Genomic DNA, 23,534 nt, shown 5'->3' on the forward strand with positions numbered 1-23,534 from the left:
GGACAGAAAAGCGGGCGAATTATTAAAAGGAGGACTAAGCTTTGCACAGCATTGGCAGAAAGGAGGATACAATTTTACAAATGAGGACAAATTCTTACAAAGTAGGACAGAAAAGAGGACAAAGTCTTACAAAGTAGGACAGAAAAGAGGACAAAGTCTTACAAAGTAGGACAGAAAAGAGGACAAAGTCTTACAAAGTAGGACAGAAAAGAGGACAAAGTCTTACAAAGTAGGACAGAAAAGAGGACAAAGTCTTACAAAGTAGGACAGAAAAGAGGACAAAGTCTTACAAAGTAGGACAGAAAAGAGGACAAAGTCTTACAAAGTGGGACGTCTAATCACAAGTCCTTAAGATTCAATGGCAAGTCTGTTTCTCTGTTTTGTCTACTGTGCCCCGTACATCTTGAGAACTCAAACATCCAAATAGGGTGTCCTGCTGTATGGCACCATCTTTGAGGTGGTCCCACAACTGTATAGCGTTCCCATCAATACCCCACAATGCATGATTTCTGAGAAATTTTGAAAGTTTGGTGTCGAGAACAGAAGCTGTGAAGATGAAGAGACTACACTTTGATCTAGTACGAAGTAGTTGCAGTGCGGGAAGGTGGCTACTCATCCAGATTTGTCCACATAAAAGTGTCATTTTGAAACCAAAACGGTGCAATCAATAAAAACAACTTTAAAAAACAACTGGCAAGACTGTTGATTATGTATTTTTTAGAAACCTAGTAAAGAACGTTTTGTTTAAAAGTAAATAGTCTTCTTTGAGCTTAGGCAGCTCACAATATCATAACGATGACAAAAATATTAACATAGTCAAATTTAAAGCATAGCTTAGATCTAGTTCTTTCCTCAGGGTAAACAAAAAATTTCTTTAAAAAATATATGAATGTCCTGATTTTTGTAATTTGGGTACTTGTCAAATCTAAATAAGATAAGAAAGAAGTTCAAAAAATGTTAAATTGTTAATCCTGTAATGTTATATTTGTTAGATTGTTAATCCTGTAATGTTGTTTGCTTGACTTCAGTGACACTGACCTCCGAGGATCCTCTGTTAGAGCACCAGCTTCAGGACCTCCAGGAGCGTCTCCACAAGTCTGAGAATCTCAACCGTCAGCGAGAGGATGCTCTCTTCGCCCTCCTGTCACGGAACCCCCCAGTGGAGGACAGTGTCAGTGACACCAACCTGTCAAGAAAGTGAGTATCTTGTGTGCTTGCGTTTGTTATTATTATTGTAAATTTACTCAACGGAGAGAGTTCTATAAGATGATGGATGTTTCTATGGCCTCCTTCAGTCGCGAAGCGACTATGGATCATCTCATGGAAATGAGATGAATGCCTGGGCATTAGCTGTGGTCGGAACGATGTCGCCCACACATCAGTTCCCCCCCCCCTCCACGCAACTGATGTATCTAAAGGAGCGGCAGTGCCAATGCAGTTTAGGGTCATCGGCGTAGTAGGCTCTTCCAGGGTGTAGCACTGGGTGCTGCAAACTGCCTTAGGGTTGCCAGCTCCTGGTTTTTCCTCAAGGTTGACTCCCGAAGCCTCTCCATGATTGGGTATAGCTGCAAGGCAACAGAGGTTCAGAGTTTCACTTCTCCTAGGTGGGTAGCCAGCCATGGCTAACGAGCCCCTCCTGCCCGAAGCTTACTGATTAAGGCGCCAGTTACTCGCCTTTGCCCCTTCTCCTGTTAGTGAGAACAGTTCCGCCGGACTCAATATCTGAGCCACACGTGAAGGCCAGGAGTTGGACTGGTTATCAGAGGCTATTTGAGACGCAAGTCTTGGATTCAGACAACCCCATCGTTACAACACAACTTACACAGCGTTGTGTCAGGTCGAGACCATTCGTCTTAGAAGGCCTCACAACCGACCTGCAACGTCACAACCTGTGGGGCAGTTTGGACCAATAGCTTGTCGCCACGTCGTAGAGGCCTGTCACGTGGCAGCCAGCTATTGCTGCAGGTCAGTGATTGGTCTCGGTCAGGTCTGATAGCCTCGTACCAGAGGTTCCCCAGCTTCAGTCCAACACAGCTCGTCATTGGTCTCAAAATGCATACCCTAGGACCCATTGTGAGAACACTTTCAAGGTGGGTCTCAAAGTGCATACTCTATGACCCATTGTAATCATTGTGAGAACACTTTCAAGGTGGGTCTCAAAGTGCATACTCTATTACCCATTGTAATCATTGTGAGAACTCTTTCAAGGTGGGTCTCAAAGTGCATACTCTATGACCCATTGTAATCATTGTGAGAACACTTTCAAGGTGGGTCTCAAAGTGCATACTTTATGACCCATTGTAATCATTGTGAGAACACTTTCAAGGTGGGTCTCAAAGTGCATACTCTATGACCCATTGTAATCATTGTGAGAACACTTTCAAGGTGGGTCTCAAAGTGCATACTCTATGACCCATTGTAATCATTGTGAGAACACTTTCAAGGTGGGTCTCAAAGTGCATACTCTATGACCCATTGTAATCATTGTGAGAACACTTTCAAGGTGGGTCTCAAAGTGCATACTCTATGACCCATTGTAATCATTGTGAGAACACTTTCAAGGTGGGTCTCAAAGTGCATACTCTATGACCCATTGTAATCATTGTGAGAACGCTTTCAAGGTGGGTCTCAGAGTGCATACTCTATGACCCATTGTAATCATTGTGAGAACACTTTCAAGGTGGGTCTCAAAGTGCATTCTCTATGACCCATTGTCACTAGGGAGCAACTTCGGTTTATCTTTCAGAACACTTGAGTTTCGGTCAGGTTTGAACGCTGTGATGGCGGGCAACAGAAACAGGCTGGACAGGTGCTCCAACCGTATACATGTGCAAATAATGTTGTGATAATTGTCAAATCCAAAAAACAAATTCTACTATGGTGCTCATTAAATATGTTCTTCCATTTTTTCAAACTAAGTATAGGCTACATTGTGTATGTCATTACTTGTAAAACATTTTTAAAACAAAATTTAGTTTCTGTCAATCCATATTTTTTATATTTTTGTGTGTGTGTGCAGCTTAATGTGTGAGCAGAACAGACCCTCAGGGTCAACCCACGTTTCACAAAGTTTCTTATCTTTTTTTTTATTAATGATAGATAATCTAAAACACTAGTGTGTGTGTCTAAACTAGTGTGTGTGTCTAAACTAGACTGTGTGTCTAAAGTAGTGTGTGTCTAAACTAATGTGTGTGTCTAAACTAGACTGTGTGTCTAAACTAATGTGTGTGTCTAAACTAGACTGTGTGTCTAAACTAGACTGTGTGTCTAAACTAGACTGTGTGTCTAAACTAGACTGTGTGTCTAAATTAGTGTGTGGTGTAGTGCGTGTGTCTAAACTAGTGTGTGTGTCTAAACTAGTCTGTGTGTCTAAACTAGTGTGTGGTGTAGTGCGTGTGTCTAAACTAGTGTGTGTGTGTCTAAACTAGTGTGTGTGTCTAAAGTAGACTGTGTGTCTAAACTAGGCTGTGTGCATAAACTAGGCTGTGTGTCTAAAGTAGACTGTGTGTCTAAACTAGGCTATGTGTCTAAACTAGGCTGTGTGCCTAAACTAGGCTGTGTGCCTAAACTAGGCTGTGTGTCTAAAGTAGACTGTATGTCTAAACTAGACTGTGTGTCTAAACTAGGCTGTGTGTCTAAAGTAGACTGTATGTCTAAACTAGACTGTGTGTCCAGGGCCTTCACCCGATATTTTGTAGACCACTAGCTTTGTTTCTATGTGGTTGAATGCCACCTTGTATCTCTAGACCAGTCGCTTTGTTTCTATGTGGTTGAATGCCACCTTGTATCTCTAGACCAGTCGCTTTGTTTCTATGTGGTTGAATGCCACCTTGTATCTCTAGATCAGTCGCTTTTGGTTCAATTTAGTTGAATGCCACATCCAGGTAACTTCAACATTTTACAATGGAAGAAATCAATAGTTCCTGATTAATATTGCATTAGATATTTGCCTCCCCTTGTTTACTCGCTAGCAGACGTTTGAAACCAGACCCAAAGTTTCACAGATCATTTTTCTTTTCTTTTGTAGGCCTGGGATTTGTTTAAAAATATTAAACTTTAAACTGCGTATCTGATTCCAACTGTGATGTTATTTTGATATCCCCTAGACAAACAGTTGATACGTCAAGGCCTCGTGGGTGTTTGTTAGGAATGTTTTCAATAGCATGTGGGTATCATATTTTTTTTTTTTTACCATCAGAGTTAAATATAATTGTTTTCAAAACGAGATCAATCATCCTGGCCCAAGGAGCCCGTAGATCTAAGATACTGTCCAGGATGCTTTTCAATCTTGAATCAATTCTCCAAAGCCCTAAATACTGAGCAGCTATCTAGAGAACAGAATACTGGAGACTTGTTGAAGATTTGAGATGTTACGATACTTACTTAGACTTAGGTCCTCCCGCGCCGTTCGGCGCATTGGGCGGCAAGCTGTCTCCATAAAGATCTGTCACTGGCAATGTCTGAAGCCTCCTCCCACCTGGTGTCCACTGCTCTGAGGTCCTCCATGAAGGTGTGTCGCCAAGTATTACTAGGACGTCCCTGTTTGCGCTTTCCTCGTATTGGCTTCCATGTTATCGCAACTCTTGGTGTGCGTAATTCATCTACAGGCTGTTACGATACGCATAGTGCGAAACTACAAAATACGAAGCTTGAAGTGTACGGACATCTTAGAGGAAGATCAATCTTTTCAACTCTAGCTATTGGAGAGTTTCATAAAGGGAGACCAATCCGTAAATAGCTAGCTTTCTTTGGTGTATCCGTTGTATAACATCAAATACGGAAGCAGAAGTGAAGCATTTCACTCAATCATTTTAGAATTGTTTGTGTGTGCACTTGGTCAGCACTGTAGAATCAAATGTCTCGAGTCTTGAGCTTGTAGCACTAAGTATTTTTCAGTATTTTGTTGACAGCAGCGTTCTTTCGATGTGGCGTCCTTGACATTGTCATCTTCCAATCGTGATTTTTCAAGCTCTGATGTTTTTATGTAGATTCCATTATATCTCCCTCATATTTCTTCATAGCACTTTTTCTTCTTTTTCTTTCTTACTGAATTTTATTTGAGAATTTTATTGCTTTAAGAACTTGAACCGGATCTTAAAAATCAAAAGTGCAATCAAAGAGCAGATTACTGTTTTTAAATTTTGCTGTGAAAATCTCTCCAATATTTTTTGACGGAAACCCCACGCTATGAATAGATGTCAACGTCTGTATTTAAAATGGAGATTGTTTGCTATTTTCTTCTTTTTTTTTCCCCATTCTTTTGAAAGGTTGAATGGCGTAAAGGTTGCAGAATGCGAATGTCGTGTAATACTGAGTTCTTGCTTCCTGAGGTCTTCCTGCTCTTGACACGTGACAAGACAAATAGTATAAACTGACCTAAGTCCGTTTCAGCAGACAAACATGAAGTTTATTTTGCTACAATAATAATAATAATACACTGCACTCCTTGTTAGTGCTACAAGTCAAGAAATAATAATCCTATCCGCATAACAGCGGTATCAAAAGTATCCAATATATGTCAGTTACTAATCAATCACGTCCGCATCTCAGCGGGTAACACTGTGTAGAAATATAGATCAACTAATACATGTCTCAAAAGACCACTGGCAACAACTGCCCACAAGTTACATTCTAACTGAAATTACTACAGACTTTTCTAAGTCGCTACTGTTCATCCCGGACTAAAATATTACTTGACCACACGGTCCAAAGAATAACACTTGACTTCTAACTTGACTTCACTTGTCTGCCTGACTTCCCTGACTGACCTCTAAGTCTAACTTTATTCATTCTACTTCCTGTTTTCTACATCAGGAATTCCACGTGTCTTTTAAACTCTTAACATGACGTGAACTTTAGATCATGCAATGTCAACTAAGACTGTGACACTTACCAATAGATATTTCCCTTTTCGGACCTTGTGATCTATGGAGCAGATGATGTAAAGATAATCTATTTCTGTGGGCCAACAGTTAACGAGAGTGTCATGTGGCCAGCACAACGACCAACCGCCTTTAATTTTCCACCAACTATTGTCAGGTACATATTACATCTGCGTGGACACAGAGGCTCCCAAACGATCCCAAGATTAAAAAATCCAAGTCTTCACCGGGGTTTGACCCCGAGATCCTTTGGTTCGGAAGCAAAGCGCTTTACCACTCGACCACCGCTCCACCGATAGATAACTTAATTTTTTTTTTTCAATATTTTTATCTCTGGGACACAAACAGAATGGGCACTAAAGTTATTAATATGAGACCAAATGACGGAACCAGCACAACTTACCCGATGGTAGTTTATACGTCTTTGTTAAACATGAAATGTGGTAGGTGACCCTGAAGTCATTCACTAAGGTCCAGTCTAAAGTCATTCTTTAAGGTCCAGTCTAAAGTCATTCACTAAAGTCTAGACTAAAGTCATTCACTGAGGTCCAGTCTAAAGTCATTCACTAAGGTCCAGTCTAAAATCATTCACTAAGGTCCAGTCTAAAGGCATTCACTAAGGTCCAGTCTAAAGGCATTCACTAAGGTCCAGTCTAAAGTCATTCACTAAGGTCCAGTCTAAAGTCATTCACTAAGGTCCAGTCTAAAGTCATTCACTAAGGTCCAGTCTAAAGTCATTCACTAATGTCCAGTCTAAAGTCATTCACTAAGGTCCAGTCTAAAGTCATTCACTAAGGTCCAGTCTAAAGTCATTCACTAAGGTCCAGACTAAAGTCATTCACTAAGGTTCAGTCTAAAGTCATTCACTAAGGTCCAGTTTAAAGTCATTCACTAAGGTCCAGTTTAAAGTCATTCACTAAGGTCCAGTCTTAAGTCATTCACTAAGATCCAGTCTAAAGTCATTCACTAAGGTCCAGTCATTCACTAAGGTCCAGTCTAAAGTCATTCACTAAGGTCCAGTCTAAAGTCATTCACTAAGGTCCAGTCATTCAATAAGGTCCAGTCATTCAATAAGGTCCAGTCTAAAGTCATTTACTAAGGTCCAGCGTAACTAAAACTTAGGATGTGGCGGTTGTAGTTCACTGTGTTCACAGGTCAGTCAATTATATTGAGTCCACAATCCCCTGACCCACCTCGCTGCCAATTATATCAGAGACCTAATCAATTCTAAAGTAGGGAATACTGATACTTCAACATGGGGATTCGAACCAGTGATTTGGGGCCCAGTGGATGAATCTCCACTGACCTGCAACGTCGCAGCCTGTGGGCATTCGAGACCAAAACCTCGTTACCACGTCCTACAGATCTGTGACGTGGCAACGAGCTTTTGGTCTCCGCTGCCCATAGGTTGTGACGTTGCAGGTCAGTGTTTAGGCCTTCTATGACTTATGGTATCGTAAGGCCCACAACTAACCATGACCACAACATGACTTGTAGTTAAGTATGGGCGGGTAGGTTTCCCGATATTTTGTGCTACCTCAAAACACAAAAAAGGGGGGGGGGAGGAGGGGGGGACTCGGTGTATAAAAGATGTATTCACACTTCTCGTCTCTGGTTTTGACACGCCATGTGTTTGTTATCAGAAATGACCTTGACCTAGCTGTAGTTCTTTCCCATCTCCACAAGAAATCCGAGCCTTTAAAAATACACTATACATTTCCAAGCATTAGAAATAAAGTGGTGTGCACAACAGGGTTTATTTTCGATGAGTGACGGCTAGGCTGTTTGGTTCAATGTGCACTCTTTCCAAACAATAGAATTAAATGCTTGCTGACTTACAGCATCAATGCAGGAAAATGACATATAGTCAGAGACACAGACAAATGAACTGAACAAAATGGAATCAGCCACTGCCCCAATACAATCAGCCACTGCCCCAATACAATGTAGAGAATAAATAAGTTTTTAGAAATCAACACATTCAAAACAAACAGCATCTGTACAAGTTTTATAACTCTATGTAAATGATTTACCAAATTGCATTACTTCAGGAACAAAAGTCAGATTATTTGCAGACGATTGCATAATATATAGAACAATAAAAACAACACAAGACACAGATATTTTACAAAGAGAATTAGATGAATTACAGAAATGGGAATCAAATTGGAGCATGTCTTTCCACCCAGAAAAATGTCAGTTGTTAAGAGTAACAAAAAAACTAAAACAAATTAATTCCACTTATCTTATTCATGGCAAACCAGTAACACAGACTAAAAACGCAAAATACCTAGGTGTTATAATAAATGAAAAACTGTCATGGAATCCACATATTGATGAAACTACAAAAAAATCAAACAAAGCATTAGGATTTATTAAAAGAAATTTCTATAAATCGAATAAGAACATAAAACTAAAATGTTATTTAACCTTGGTTAGGCCAATAATAGAATATGCATCCTCTGTTTGGGACCCCTCAACTCAAGAAAACATTAAGAAACTAGAACAGACACAAAATAGAGCAGTGCGATTCATAACAAACGAATATTCACATTTGACTAGAGTAACACCTTTAGTAAAATCACTAAATTTAGAAAGCCTTCAGGACAGAAGGCTCAAAAGTAAAGTAGCAATAATACATAAAACACTGAACCATAATCTTCAAATACAAAAACAAAATTTAATAAAATACTCTGAAAGACACAAAGATAAAGGCACATTCCTCGTCCCATATGCTAGGACAAATTTGTACAAATACTCCTTCTTCCCTAGTGCTATTAGAGCATGGAATGGGTTGCCTGAGCTAGCCAGGAAAACCAGTGACTTGGCAGAATTTAAGTCATTGGTTAATATGCATGACTAAATGCATGACGCGTAGGACGTAATCATCTTCTTTTTTGAAGTAACGTCTGTATTATATAAGATAAGATAAGATATGTAACCACTCTATGCCATGTTAGCAAGCTTTTAGAAAGTCATAGACAGTAAATCATAATCCTGAGTTGGTAAAACAATGAATTCCATGGAATCCCCCATGACTGTTTATTTTTGTGAGTTTATTACTTATTTGCTGTTTTCCTTATCAAAATACACGTATGTTTTCTGATTTCATTTCCTTACATACACATATGTCTTCTGTTTTCCTTTTCTTAAATACATATATGTCTGCTGCCTTCTTTTACAAAATAAACGTATGTCCCCTACACAAAATGCAACAGTACCAGTGAGCTCGCCTTGTTGATTTAGTGATTGGTGAATGGATTGGGGGAAAGAGGAAACAAAGTCTCTCCAATCAGAGGGAACATTTCAAAATGTTTTAAGTGGTCATTTTGTTGTGTTTATGTCAGTTTAATTGGATGGGGGGAAGACTGACTTTCCCATCACTGGCATTCGTTTTTGTCAGATTGCTGTTTGTTTTGTTGCTGGCTAGTTTTGTTGGAGGCTTCTTGCACTAGTGGCTAGCTTCACTGATGGCTAGTTTCGTTTATGGCTATGGCACGGATAGCTAGTTTCCTTGTAGATTTAGAATCTAGACTCAACTATATTGTTTCAATAGCGATGCTCTCAGTTTGGCCAGGTTTTTATACAACTTCATGTCCATTTCAGTATCCGGCACAAATCTGTTTCTAAGAAATAGTGGCCTTTCTTTCCTGATGTTATCAGCCATCTCAAAGAACACACAACATTTGATGGTGGCTCAAAACAGCAGACACAAATGAGGAACTCACTCCCCATTGATCTCAGACAGACAACATGCTATACCCACTTTTAAGAAGAACATTAAGACCTACTTGCTTAAAATTTTTTTAGATAGTTTTTTATTCCTATTGTCGTGTTTGAGTTTGTAATGTTATTACAGCGCCTTGAGCCTACATTTTGTTTGTTAACAGCTTTACAAATAAAATTATTATTGTTATCAAATGTTGGTTAGCAAGGGATCGGCTTAGAAAACATAAACATTTTAAAAGACTTTTAGGGAATCAATTCTAACACTAGCTTAATAATGTGTATGTGAACTCCATCAGTTATCTATTCATCAGTCTATATATTTCACTAGTGTCAAGTGTTAGGTACGGGTGTTATGTTACATTTCAAGTTCCTGTGTTAGTTCATTGTTCTCTGACATACAGTAGTGTTCATTTCATGTTCATCACATTCAAGTCTCTATGCACGTAGCTAAACCTACAATGGACGCTAGTATCTATTTCATTAAACGCTTACAAAAGAATATATTTGCCATACGTTTTACAAGGTTGCTACTGTGCTAGAGCAGACTGTATACATTCACTTATCACCACAGGTAGAGAGAGCACTGTATTCATTGCATGTGGAAGACGTGCTTTTTAGTAGCGAGACCAACTTTGAATGTTCGAGACAAACTTTGAATGTTCGTTGTTTAACTTCGCCCCATCCCCCGCTATGCCCTTTTTACTCTGATCCTTTAAAACTAGTGATCTGTTCTTATAGCGGCTTGGGTCTCTTTAAACCAAGTCGTAATTACTGACTAAACTAACAGGGATTGCATCATCTAGTAGAATGAGTAGATGTACCAAACACATCTAAGAATTACGTCACCTAGTAGAATTACCAATCACATCTAAGAATTGCGTCATCTAGTAGATTTACCAAACACATCTAAGAATTGCGTCACCTAGTAGATTTACCAAACACATCTAAGAATTGCGTCACCTAGTAGATTTACCAAACACATCTAAGAATTGCGTCACCTAGTAGATTTACCAAATACATCTAAGAATTAGGTCATCTAGTAGATGTACCAAACACATCTTAGAATTGCGTCATCTAGTAGATTTACCAAACACATCTAAGAATTAGGTCATCTAGTAGATGTACCAAACACATCTTAGAATTGCGTCATCTAGTAGATTTACCAAACACATCTAAGAATTAGGCCATCTAGTAGATGTACCAAACACATCTTAGAATTGCGTCATCTAGTAGATTTACCAAACACATCTAAGAATTAGGTCATCTAGTAGATGTACCAAACACATCTAAAAATTGCGTCACCTAGTAGATTTACCAAACACATCTAAGAATTGCGTCACCTAGTAGATTTACCAAACACATCTAAGAATTGCGTCACCTAGTAGATTTACCAAACACATCTAAGAATTGCGTCACCTAGTAGATTTACCAAACACATCTAAGAATTGCGTCACCTAGTAGATTTACCAAACACATCTAAGAATTGCGTCATCTAGTAGATTTACCAATCACATCTAAGAATTGCGTCATCTAGTAGGATTTACCAAACACATCTAAGAGTTGTGTCATCTAGTAGATTTGCCAAACACATCTAAGAATTAGGTCATCTAGTAGATGTACCAAACACATCTTAGAATTGCGTCATCTAGTAGATTTACCAAACACATCTAAGAATTAGGTCATCTAGTAGATTTACCAAATGCATCTGAGAATTGCGTCATCTAGTAGATTTACCAAACACATCTAAGAATTAGGTCATCTAGTAGATGTACCAAACACATCTTAGAATTGCGTCATCTAGTAGATTTACCAAACACATCTAAGAATTAGGTCATCTAGTAGATGTACCAAGCACATCTTAGAATTGCGTCATCTAGTAGATTTACCAAACACATCTAAGAATTAGGTCATCTAGTAGATGTACCAAACACATCTTAGAATTGCGTCATCTAGTAGATTTACCAAACACATCTAAGAATTAGGTCATCTAGTAGATGTACCAAACACATCTAAAAATTGCGTCATCTAGTAGATTTACCAAACGCATCTAAGAATTGCGTCACCTAGTAGATTTACCAAACACATCTAAGAGTTGCATCATCTAGTAGATTTACCAAACACATCTAAGAATTGCGTCACCTAGTAGATGTACCAATCACATCTAAGAGTTGCATCATCTAGTAGATTTACCAAACACATCTAAGAATTGCGTCACCTAGTAGATTTACCAAACACATCTAAGAATTGCGTCATCTAGTAGATTTACCAAACGCATCTAAGAGTTGCGTCACCTAGTAGTTATACTGTTATGGAGTGTGTCTGTGTTTCCATGGTGATGAAGAAAGGGAGCATTCATTGTTGGTCTTGAAGAATGATGAAATCACGAGCGGATCTGTCATCGATGTAAAAAACGGCAGACGACCCCAGAGAATTTGACAAGAGTAAAGCCACGTCTTTGTAGTGAATTAGATTTGGGTTGAATATCTTATCTTATATGATACAGACGTTACTTCAAAAAAGAAGATGATTACGTCCTACGCGTCATGCATTTAGTCATGCATATTAACCAATGACTTAAATTCAGCCAAGTCACTGGTTTTCCTGGCTAGCTCAGGCAACCCATTCCATGCTCTAATAGCACTAGGGAAGAAGGAGCTTTTTTACAAATTTGTCCTAGCATATGGGACGAGGAATGTGCCTTTATCTTTGTGTCTTTCAGAGTATTTTATTAAATTTTGTTTTTGTATTTGAAGATTATGGTTCAGTGTTATATGTATGATTGCTATTTTACTTTTGAGCCTTCTGTCCTGAAGGCTTTCTAAATTTTACTAAAGGTGTAACTCTAGTCAAATGTGAATATTTGTTTCTTATGAATCTCACTGCTCTATTTTGTGTCTGTTCCAGTTTCTTAATGTTTTCTTGAGTTGAGGGGTCCCAAACGGAGTTTGTTTCAGTTACAAAAGTCATTAATTGAGTCTTTGTTCACAAGAAAAGTTTCTTCACGTTTTGTAAAGATTATTGACTTTAAAAAATATAACACGCAAACATCGGTTTAGTTGTACTAGCTGCTTGGAGCTACAAGCCAACGATCGACCATCAACATGTACCAAACCATGATCTCAGCACAGTAGTCATCTATAGGGAAATATAAATTGGTAAAAAAAAATCAGACAGAACTATAGACAAAGAATGACAAGAGCTAGAGCTAATGGAAACACTTAGTTGTTATTTTAAGTTGTGTTTCTTTGTGCTTCATAGTTGAACTGTTTCTGTACTTTCAATCTCACTTTCACTATGCCTGGGACTGAACCTTTTTACAGTCACGTGATGTATGCGTGTGGATGTGGACAGTGAGGTATAAAAGCCAAAGTAGCATTTCCAAAGTCTGTGCTGGTTCTTGTCGCTGAGTCTTGCATTGTAGCTGGTAGTATTAGAAACATTTTAGGATAAGATTTTACCCAACAAGTGCAATGTATTTTTCAAATAAAAAAAAAATAAAGGATTATATTTCTTAGGAGAACTGAATCTATTATCTCTCCCCCCCCCCCCCCCCAGTCACGTCGTAAGCTTAAAATATCAAAAACTTTGTTTTTTTTCGTGGCAGCGTTCAGATTTAAACAAGTTGTGTGTGAATGTTTGCTAATATTAGAAATTCGTACGTGTCCAAATAATTGTTCAGCTCTCGTCTGCTGGGTTTCTTTATCTTTGTTCTCCTACTTCTTGACGGCTCCGTGTTTTGGTTTCACTTTATTTTTCAAACGGGACATCGCGCCTACACCGAGCAGGAACATTAACTCTTGCTTCTAACTGTTGCCCCACTGTTTGTTTGGGCTTCTAAACATAGTCACGTGACTAGAAAAAGAGACGTCTATTTTTAGCCCATTTAATTACCTGGCTTTTAAAAGAAAGTTATTAACTTGTGTTTTATATTTAGCTTCGGCTATGTGGGCGGAGTTTCATGACCTTGTTAAAAAAAAAAAAGGTATTTGGACTACGATAAATGAATAGAGTCCAAAAATAAAATTGGACAAATGAACACTTAAATCTGTATGCATAGCCCACTCACTGACTCACATGAAAAGATGAACATGTGAAGGGCTGCTGAATTATTTTGTTTTGTTGTTTACAATAACGGGGTGTCTGCTTCACAGGAACAACTTTCCAAATCTCCCTGTGGCGTCGTACGGGGGGTATGGGGTGTGAGACGTACCAGGTGACACACATTAGGGGGGTGACACCAAAGTTATAAAAAAATCTCTAACAATGAAAATAAAAGAATAATTAACGCACATTATACACCCAATGAGTCTTAGGTGAATGTTCTTGGTATTATGTTTCAGAAAGAAAAAAACGAGATTTAATTGGGCAAGTTTATTATTTGGAAGGGTTGATAGGGTGACAACGTTAGCTTATTGCACCGGGTAACACCAACCCTTGCAACACCACGGCGCCCTCCATTTATCTACACACACACACAAACGAATCATTTTTTGGAACTATTTTCAAATATAGTCTTTGATGGTACAATGAAATAGGGCAACTGTTATGGAGTGTATGTGTATGTTTCTATGGTGACGGTGGGAAAAGGTTAGCGATTGTTTGTAAATGATGCAACATAGGTGGCGGTGTCGTCACTTGGTCTTAGTTAGGGGAGACGACTCCAAAACGTTAGATTGAAAGGTTGTGCTACTGTAGTGGGATAGATTTTGGGAAGGAATATATGACTAAAGACTACTACATTTATTTCATTTGATCACAAGCTGATTTTTGTCTATATTACAATAAAGTCCTATTTAGTATTGAAAGTGATTCAAGTTATTTGAAGTTTGATTAATTAAGATATATTACGGCTACGACGGTTTAGTTGTCTACCAGCAGTTTGGTGCAACCACTCAACGACCGGTGACCACAGCAACACAAGCTTTTATCAGTAGGCCTACGCATTCTACTCCTGTTATTTATTATTCAGTTGAAGTCGAAAGTCTGTTAGATCTCTCACATAATCGAATCTTCCATAAATCCAAAGACACACTGCAGCCCTGAACCATGATTTTGATGACACTGTACATTATCGCACAATATCCCTGTCGGGCGGAAGTACACACAACACCTCCTACCAAAGCATTAGTTTCGCTTCGGTTGCTTTTAGTATTATTTTTATTTTACATTTTTACTGATAACACTCATTTTCGTTTCCGTTAACGACAATTCACTTCCTGGATCTCTCCAACAGCTTCGATCTCCCCTCCCCCTTCTTTTGCCTAATAATTCTGGTAGACGTCGAGAGCTATCATGAGACCGAACTATTCACTTACTTTTGACAGTCGCTAAATCAAAGTTTCACTAGGACATTGACCTTATTATGGTCAGAGAAAACGCTGACCTTATTATGGTCAGAGAAAACGCTGACCTTATTATGGTCAGAGAAAACGCTGACCTTATTATGGTCAGAGAAAACGCATTGGTCATCGATTTCCTAGATACCTGGTGTTTAATCTTCACTTCCCCTCCCACGCAAGCAAACACACACACACATACATTTTTGTTTCAAATCTCTGCATGCCAGTGAGTCTGTTGCACGTGTGTGTGTGTGTTTGTGTGCGCGGGTGGAGTGCCCCCCCCCCTAAATGACAGTAGATGGCCAACCAAGCGGCAAATGTCATTAGTACCTCCAGTGACCAATGACCGTGGTACCGTAATGTGAAATCTATCATTGATTAACTTCCACGCAGTCATTAGCAGATGCTCGCGAGAGAACTGTTTCTTTCCCTTCTGCCGAAGTTTACAAATTTATAGTTTTAGCCTTGACATGTAGCTGTGTTTTGTTTGGTGCTTCTTTTTGTGTTTAGTCCTATTTTCTGGGTCAGTGTAGATAAGCAATGTCAAGGTCTTCTCTCTTACAAGTGTTTAGAAGAGGGAAAGGCTTTGACTAAAGTTCGACTCCGCGCTTACGAAAATACCAACTACCGGTACCTATTGAGTGTGTGTGTAGGGTGTGTGTGTGTAGGGGGTGTGTGTGTAAGCGAAAAGGCGCTTAAGTTTGATGTGTACATGAAAAATGATTTGGATTGGCCAGGGCCATGGTGCTGGTTGCTTAGAAACATAAGACTGTTTCACAACTTGGGGTACGACGCGATTACACATGGAGTTCTCTCGACAGAAGACAGTGCTTCTCATCTTGTAAAAATGTTTGTTTGTAAAATGTTGTACATGTTTCGGATGTTCCTTCAGAGTTGAAGATAATTACTTCCTAGTCCAAACCTCCCGCAGGACGACGGGGGATGGGAGCGGGCAGGGTTTGAACCCGGGACCATCGATAAATCTGAACGACAGTCCAGCGTGCAAACCGCACGACGCGATTACCCATGGAGTTTTCTCGACATAAGACAGTGCTTCTCATCTTGTACGACGCGACTACACATGGAGTTTTCTCGACATAAGACAGTGCTTCTCAACTTGTACGACGCGACTACACATGGAGTTTTCTCGACATAAGACAGTGCTTCTCATCGTGTACGACGCGATTACCCATGGAGTTTTCTCGACATAAGACAGTGCTTCTCATCGTGTACGACGCGATTACACATGGAGTTTTCTCGACATAAGACAGTGCTTCTCATCGTGTACGACGCGATTACACATGGAGTTTTCTCGACATAAGACAGTGCTTCTCATCTTGTACGACGCGATTACACATGGAGTTTTCTCGACATAAGACAGTGCTTCTCATCTTGTACGACGCGATTACCCATGGAGTTTTCTCGACATAAGACAGTGCTTCTCATCTTGTACGACGCGACTACACATGGAGTTTTCTCGACAGAAGACAGTGCTTCTCATCTTGTACGACGCGACTACACATGGAGTTTTCTCGACATAAGACAGTGCTTCTCATCTTGTACGACGCGATTACACATGGAGTTTTCTCGACATAAGACAGTGCTTCTCATCTTGTACGACGCGATTACACATGGAGTTTTCTCGACATAAGACAGTGCTTCTCATCTTGTACGACGCGATTACACATGGAGTTTTCTCGACATAAGACAGTGCTTCTCATCTTGTACGACGCGATTACACATGGAGTTTTCTCGACATAAGACAGTGCTTCTCAACTTGTACTACGCGATTGCATCTTTCTCTGTCTCTTCTCTGTATCGCTCTCTTTTATTTCTCAGGTTGTTTTTTTTAGAGAATGAACATTCCGCCAGGGATGCATGGGCTGCTTGCACGCTACTATTTGGCTCTGTCTTACGGGGCGGTGATTGTTACTGGCCTCACGCACTCTGTAGTCAACTCCTGGCGCCCAAATAACACGCACTCTAGATCTAAATCTGAATAAAACCACTGGACCTTAACGACTGCTCATTGTGCAAGGCCTTCTGTAAATGAAATAAATAATTTCAGATGGAGGAATGGGAAACAACGGCAAAACAGTGGGGGAAGATTTCGTCAACAAAAAAAACAAACAGCCGACTGCGGGAGTTAAGTCCTGTTGTGGTCACGTGACTTCGTGCCATCTCTGGGAATGGCGTGCTTAGTTAATAATTGAACTAAAGAGGGATTTCCCCCCTCTCCCTTCTTTTTGATGTGATACTGTTGGCGTCTAATCACGTGATAGGTCGGCAGACTTGTTTACAGTGTTGCCATGGTGACTCGGATGAGATCCGTGATGAGGGTGATTGAGAACGGGGGACAGAGCCAAGAGAGAGATGGGGGGGGGGGGAGGGAACTACGAGCATCATGTAGGTAGACGGACTGACAAACGTCACGTGATATTGGCGAATGTTAGACTTTAGACCAGCGGTTCTCGACCTTTTAAGCTCGGCGACCCCTTTTTACAATCCCCCACTCTGCCGCGACCCCCCCCCCCCCTTTTGCTCACATACACAGCAATAGAAGAATAGACAAAACAATCCATTTTTTCGAAGGTCATTGGCGACCCCTGGCAAATCGTCAATCGACCCCCAAGGGTTGAGAACCCCTGCTTTAAAGTTAGCTTTGAATGAAGGGCCAGAGAGACGGGCACAGACGGATGTTAGGATAGTTCTCTCTTGCTTTGCGCATTGATTTCGCGCATGTTGTTCCTAGTTGACCCACGTGTTTAAAACATAATGGAGAGACTTTTTCTATTAAATTTGCTATCACTACATGCATTGAGTCTTGTCTTTCAATGTTCCTTCAGGAGAGACGACTTCAAAGTAAAGTAGCAATCATACATACAACACTGAACCACAATCTTCAAATACAAAAACAGAATTCAATAAAATACTCAGACACAAAGATAAAGGCGAATTCCTTGTCTCATATCCTAGGACAAATTTGTACTAATGCTCCTTCTTCCCTAGAGCTCGTCAGAGCATAGAAAGGGTTGCCTGAGTCAGCCAGGAAAAGTCATTGATTTACATGCATGGCTAGATTTACCTAGGAACACACGTAGGACGTCATTTTTTTTAAGTAACGTCCGTATTTGATAAGATGATAATATTTTAGACTTGCTCAGCCATACTTGCTTGGCGTCGGATCAAAGCTTGGTTTAAAGGCATTTCACGCAAGAAATAATTACACAATAATCTCATACTCTTACCCTTTGGATTAAATCTAAATCTGTTCTGTCTCCATGATGTGTTGGGTCACGTTGTGCAATTCTTGAAAGCTTTAATCAGAACATTTTGAAGAGAGCGTGTGTTTTTTTTAATCAGAGATTGTGTTTTGAAGAACTCGTGTCGTTGGGAGGATTGTGTTTTGAAGAACGCGTGTCGTTGGGAGGATTGTGTTCTGAAGAACGCGTGTCGTTGGGAGGATTGTGTTCTGAAGAACGCGTGTCGTTGGGAGGATTGTGTTTTGAAGAACGCGTGTCGTTGGGAGGATTGTGTTTTGAAGAAAGCGTGTCGTTGGGAGGATTGTGTTTTGAAGAACGCGTGTCGTTGGGAGGATTGTGTTTTGAAGAACGCGTGTCGTTGGGGGGATTGTGTTTTGAAGAAAGCGTGTCGTTGGGGGGATTGTGTTTTGAAGAACGCGTGTCATTGGGGGGATTGTGTTTTGAAGAACGCGTGTCATTGGGAGGATTGTGTTTTGAAGAACGCGTGTCGTTGGGGGGATTGTGTTTTGAAGAAGGCGTGTCGTTGGGGGGATTGTGTTTTGAAGAACGCGTTTCGTTGGGAGGATTGTGTTTTGAAGAACGCGTGTCGTTGGGAGGATTGTGTTTTGAAGAACGCGTATCGTTGGGGGGATTGTGTTTTGAAGAACGCGTGTCGTTGGGAGGATTGTGTTTTGAAGAACGCGTGTTGTTGGGAGGATTGTGTTTTGAAGAACGCGTGTCGTTGGGAGGATTGTGTTTTGAAGAACGCGTGTCGTTGGGAGGATTGTGTTCTGAAGAACGCGTGTCGTTGGGAGGATTGTGTTCTGAAGAACGCGTGTCGTTGGGAGGATTGTGTTTTGAAGAACGCGTGTCGTTGGGGGGATTGTGTTTTGAAGAACGCGTGTCGTTGGGGGGATTGTGTTTTGAAGAACGCGTGTCATTGGGAGGATTGTGTTTTGAAGAACGCGTGTCGTTGGGAGGATTGTGTTTTGAAGAACGCGTGTCGTTGGGAGGATTGTGTTTTGAAGAACGCATGTCGTTGGGAGGATTGTGTTTTGAAGAACGCGTGTCGTTGGGAGGATTGTGTTTTGAAGAACGCGTGTCGTTGGGAGGATTGTGTTTTGAAGAACGCGTGTCGTTGGGAGGATTGTGTTTTGAAGAACGCGTGTCGTTGGGAGAATTGTGTTTTGAAGAACGCGTGTCGTTGGGAGGATTGTGTTCTGAAGAACGCGTGTCGTTGGGAGGATTGTGTTTTGGCAGAGCATGTAACGGGCGGCAGGGAGTCTGTTAATTTACAACAATGTAGAACTAAGTGTCTTGAGACTCGGTCTACTAATTACAAATTCCCAAGTTATCAGACGACACACGCTTGGTGGTTGACTTTTGTCTGCTTTTCTCTAAGACATGCAATTTCACGGACTGTTAAATATTTCTGCCCCCTTTTTTTTTTTAAAGTTCGGGTTTAGAGATGGTGGGTTCTGTCTGTTCCTTCAGGCCTTAGTGACAACAAAGTCGTGTCGTCTGCTGGTTACAACAGGTAAAGTGAGACCTGGAAGGAGGGGATGGGGGTCATTGTAGGTCACAGGAAGTTAACTTACAAGAGTCCTGGGAGAGAATTGTGGGTACATTGTCTCGTGTCCTAAAATACGTCATAAAGTGATGTGTATCACGCGATGATATTAGAATGAATTACAAATGTGCTGATGTCTCATAAGTTGTCTGTGAATAAACGCCGGGGGGGGGGGGGGGGGGGCAAGCGTCTAAATATAAAACATAAAATACTTAAAAGGATTTAGCGAGAAGAGAGAACAAGGAATTAAAACCAACATGTTCACACATTTTAGGGGAATATGTATCTCTAGTAATTGTACCACACACCTGTTCTAACCCATTCGTTTCTTGTATAAATAAAATGTGTCGTAGGATTCCCATTGCTACAGAAGGGGGCAAACTTCGAACATAAGGATTATTGTACATTCGGCAAGAACATGGGATAACTGCGTTGGACCGAATCCGTCCTATGTCCTTCTGAATCTTCGGAATCGAAGACGTTGCCATTATCATTACTATCATTTAAGATTTGTTAATTTATGTGGTCTTAACAAATGAGAAAGAATGTATTCTTCCGTAGGAAATTATTGTTATCTGTTTCAGTCTTTCACTAGAAGCAACTATTGCAGCGGTTCTCAGCCCTTTATGCTCGGAGACCCCATTTACAATCTCCCACTCTCCCCCCCCCCCCCGCGCACACACACGCACCTATAGAAGAATAGACAAAACCAATCCATTTTTTCGATGGCCTTTGACGACCCCTGGCAAATCGTCAATCAACCCACAAGGGGGTTGCGATCAACAGGTTGAGAACCCCTGAACTGTTGTGCATAAGTGTGCGTAGCTTCTATTAAATTTGAAACTAGTATTAGTTCATTAGATTGGAATAAACTCATATTTGGTGTTTGTTGAATATAAGTTCGACAAATCTACATTTTTGTTCTCTTCAGTTCGACAGCAATGTCTCGTGTTACAAGTATTTATTGATGAAAGTCTGACAGCAGTGCATAAAAAAAGAACCCTCAAAAGGTCAGAGATAGCTGCCACAAAGTATCATGGCAGTTAGTTGATAGGCCCAATGTGGCAATGTCCCTAACACTAATTCTCGAGGACAACACCATCAGATAATTGTCTCAGTGGATGTGTGCTGACTGTGTGCGTGTGTTAATATCTCAGTGGATATGTGCTGACTCTGTGTGTGTGCGTGTCTTAATATCTCAGTGGATGTGTGCTGACTCTGTGTGTGTGTGTGTGTGTTAATTATCTCAGTGGATGTGTGCTGACTGTGTGTGTGTGCTGACTGTGCGTGTGTGTGGAGATACTTGAGTGCATGTTGCTTGTGTGACATAGAGCTGTTCACATAGAATCGTGTGCTATGATATATCTAGCATATGTGCCTAATCGCTGGATTACAAACCTCCCACTGGGGCGAATTCACCACATTAATTGCTCAGACTTCGATTGGGCAGGACAGATCTCTCTCTCACCCTCATCCTCTTTTTCTCTCTCCCTCTTTCTTCCTCTCTCTATCTTTCTCTTCTTCTCTCTTTCTCTCTTCTCCTTCTCTCTCTCTTTCCATCCCTCTCACATTCTCCCTCATTCTCTCTCTTCTCCTCCCCCTCTTTCCACCCGTCTCTCTCTTTCTCCCTCTCTCGCCCCCTCTCTCTCTCTCCTTCTTTCCCCTCCCACCATGACAACTTCTCCGATACCACTTTAGATCATGCCAATTTATGTGATGGTTGGGTTCCTTCACTTACAACCTGTCCGTCGATCGCAATATCCCCCCCCCCCCCCCCAGCTCATGGACCCCCTCCGAGGGATGGCGTTACGGGAGAGGGGCGGCGGTCTGTTCACGTCGTCTCTGTAGCCGTTAATTTGGCCACCCCCGCGGCGGCAGATGCTGGCTCGCCTAACAGGAAGTGTTGCCTGGGTGGCCAGAAGGTAACAAGGTGGCCAGTAATTGGCCTTCCTAATACCTTTGTTTTGAAATGCATCTTATCTTTCTGCAGTGAGTCAGAGGCTTGTCAGAGCGTTGAGGAATTCAAATCTCAGCGTCAGCAGAAATACTCTCACATATTCGGTCTCTAAATATGCACAACAACAGTTGACAACAAAGCTTATATTAAGTGACATTGCATCAGTTCTTTTGAATCAATCATGCAATTAAATCACTAAACTACCGCAGTATAGTGCTAGTACCGTGACTGTTTTTATAAAGAAAAGTTCTAATGGGTCATAAGTATCTGTTGCACCAAAACAAGAAAAGCAAGTGACTTGGTTACTCTTGACGGTGTCTTCCTTTAAGTACTGAATAGGTTTGTTTGAAATTCGGAATGTTTTACCCCCTTTCTCCCTCCTCCCCAGTTTCATGCTTTTACCATTCTGTACATGCTGTGATCCTGTCACTTGTCTGGATCAGTTGAAAAAGAGATGGGGGCAAAATAAGGGTGAATGTTGCCGTGATCACTTTTTAAATGCATTTATAAAAAATAAAATAAAAGTTGAAAAAAAAAACTAAATTTGAACTAGAGGGCTCAAGCCTCCACAAGCCAACACACTAACTGCTGCGCCAGGAAAGTGGTTAAGAAAACGGAAGGCTTTATAGCTATTTATTGTTAATTTCAAGCTTCAAAGCTTTCTCTCTACAAGTATAAAGGGAACTAATTCAACTAATACCACCATATCAGCCAAGTACAATTTCTTTCCTTTGTTCGATACCAAACACAATAATTAAATACCAATACTTTAATTAACTAATTGGTCTATTGATAATTTTCTTGCTTTTGTAAGTTAAAAGAGAATGGGTGTGGGAGAAATAAAAGTGTACAAACTTTTGACCAGACAGAGAGAGTGAGTTGATAGAAGCCTCGTAATGAAGAAAACTTAAAGTGATTTTTACTGGTGAAGAGTCGCGGCAGACGTTACGTGACGTCATTAGCCTTTCTGTCGATACGTTGTTCTGGTTGACAACCTGGCGCATCTTTGATACAGAGATCGATAAACTATCGGAGAACATCTTTGTGTGATTACATGACAGGACTTGTATAAACAAGAGCAACAAACATGCTAACAAACATGGCTGCTGTAATAGTGATTGCTTGTTACACATAACCACTTAATTTAATTGATTATCTCCCTCTCCGTAGCTAATTACCTCCCCTTTGTTCATTAAAATAAATCTTCGCGCATCAAGTATTTCTTAATATAAAATAAAATATCAGAATCTACCAGTTCAAAAATTTAGAAAACAATCTAAGATACAAGGACTGAACATTTCTGGTCTCAGATCTTTGTAGATCTTTGCTTTTCTGGTCTCAGATCTTTGTAGATCTTTGCTTTTCTGGTCTCAGATCTTTGTAGATCTTTGCTTTTCTGGTCTCAGATCTTTGTAGATCTTTGCTTTTCTGGTCTCAGATCTTTGTAGATCTTTGCTTTTCTGGTCTCAGATCTTTGTAGATCTTTGCTTTTCTGGTCTCAGATCTTTGTAGATCTTTGATTTTATGGTCTCAGATCTTTGTAGATCTTTGATTTTCTGGTCTCAGATCTTTGTAGATCTTTGCTTTGTTGTGCATGCGGCATTTAAGGTCACGTGATTTCGGTGTCAAGTTCTATGCATGCTACATGTATATCAGTCTGATTTGACATTGATGTATTGTGAGGGGGTTCAAATCTACGTACACGTATTTGAGAAGGTTACGAAGTAAAACATTTTGAGGACCGTCGACCAGCTATCGCATGGTGTTGACTTGTATAGCGAAACTCTGCGCCATTGATAAGGCTCTATTTGTTTC

General features: G+C 40.4%; 1 protein-coding gene across 3 annotated transcripts in view; it reads left to right on the forward strand.

Moving 5' to 3' along the window:
• The window catches only part of LOC106075470 (alpha-1,3-mannosyl-glycoprotein 4-beta-N-acetylglucosaminyltransferase B-like), a 104,278-nt gene that overhangs the window by 56,474 nt on the left and 24,270 nt on the right, over positions 1-23,534 (forward strand). For all 3 annotated transcript variants that reach the window (XM_056037531.1, XM_056037533.1, XM_056037532.1), the window contains one exon: positions 1,029-1,197. In XM_056037531.1, the coding sequence (XP_055893506.1) occupies positions 1,029-1,197 (169 nt within the window). The remainder of the gene's footprint in view (positions 1-1,028; positions 1,198-23,534) is intronic.

This window comes from Biomphalaria glabrata, chromosome 8 (genome assembly GCF_947242115.1).
Source record: "Biomphalaria glabrata chromosome 8, xgBioGlab47.1, whole genome shotgun sequence".
Classification (NCBI taxonomy): domain Eukaryota; kingdom Metazoa; phylum Mollusca; class Gastropoda; family Planorbidae; genus Biomphalaria; species Biomphalaria glabrata.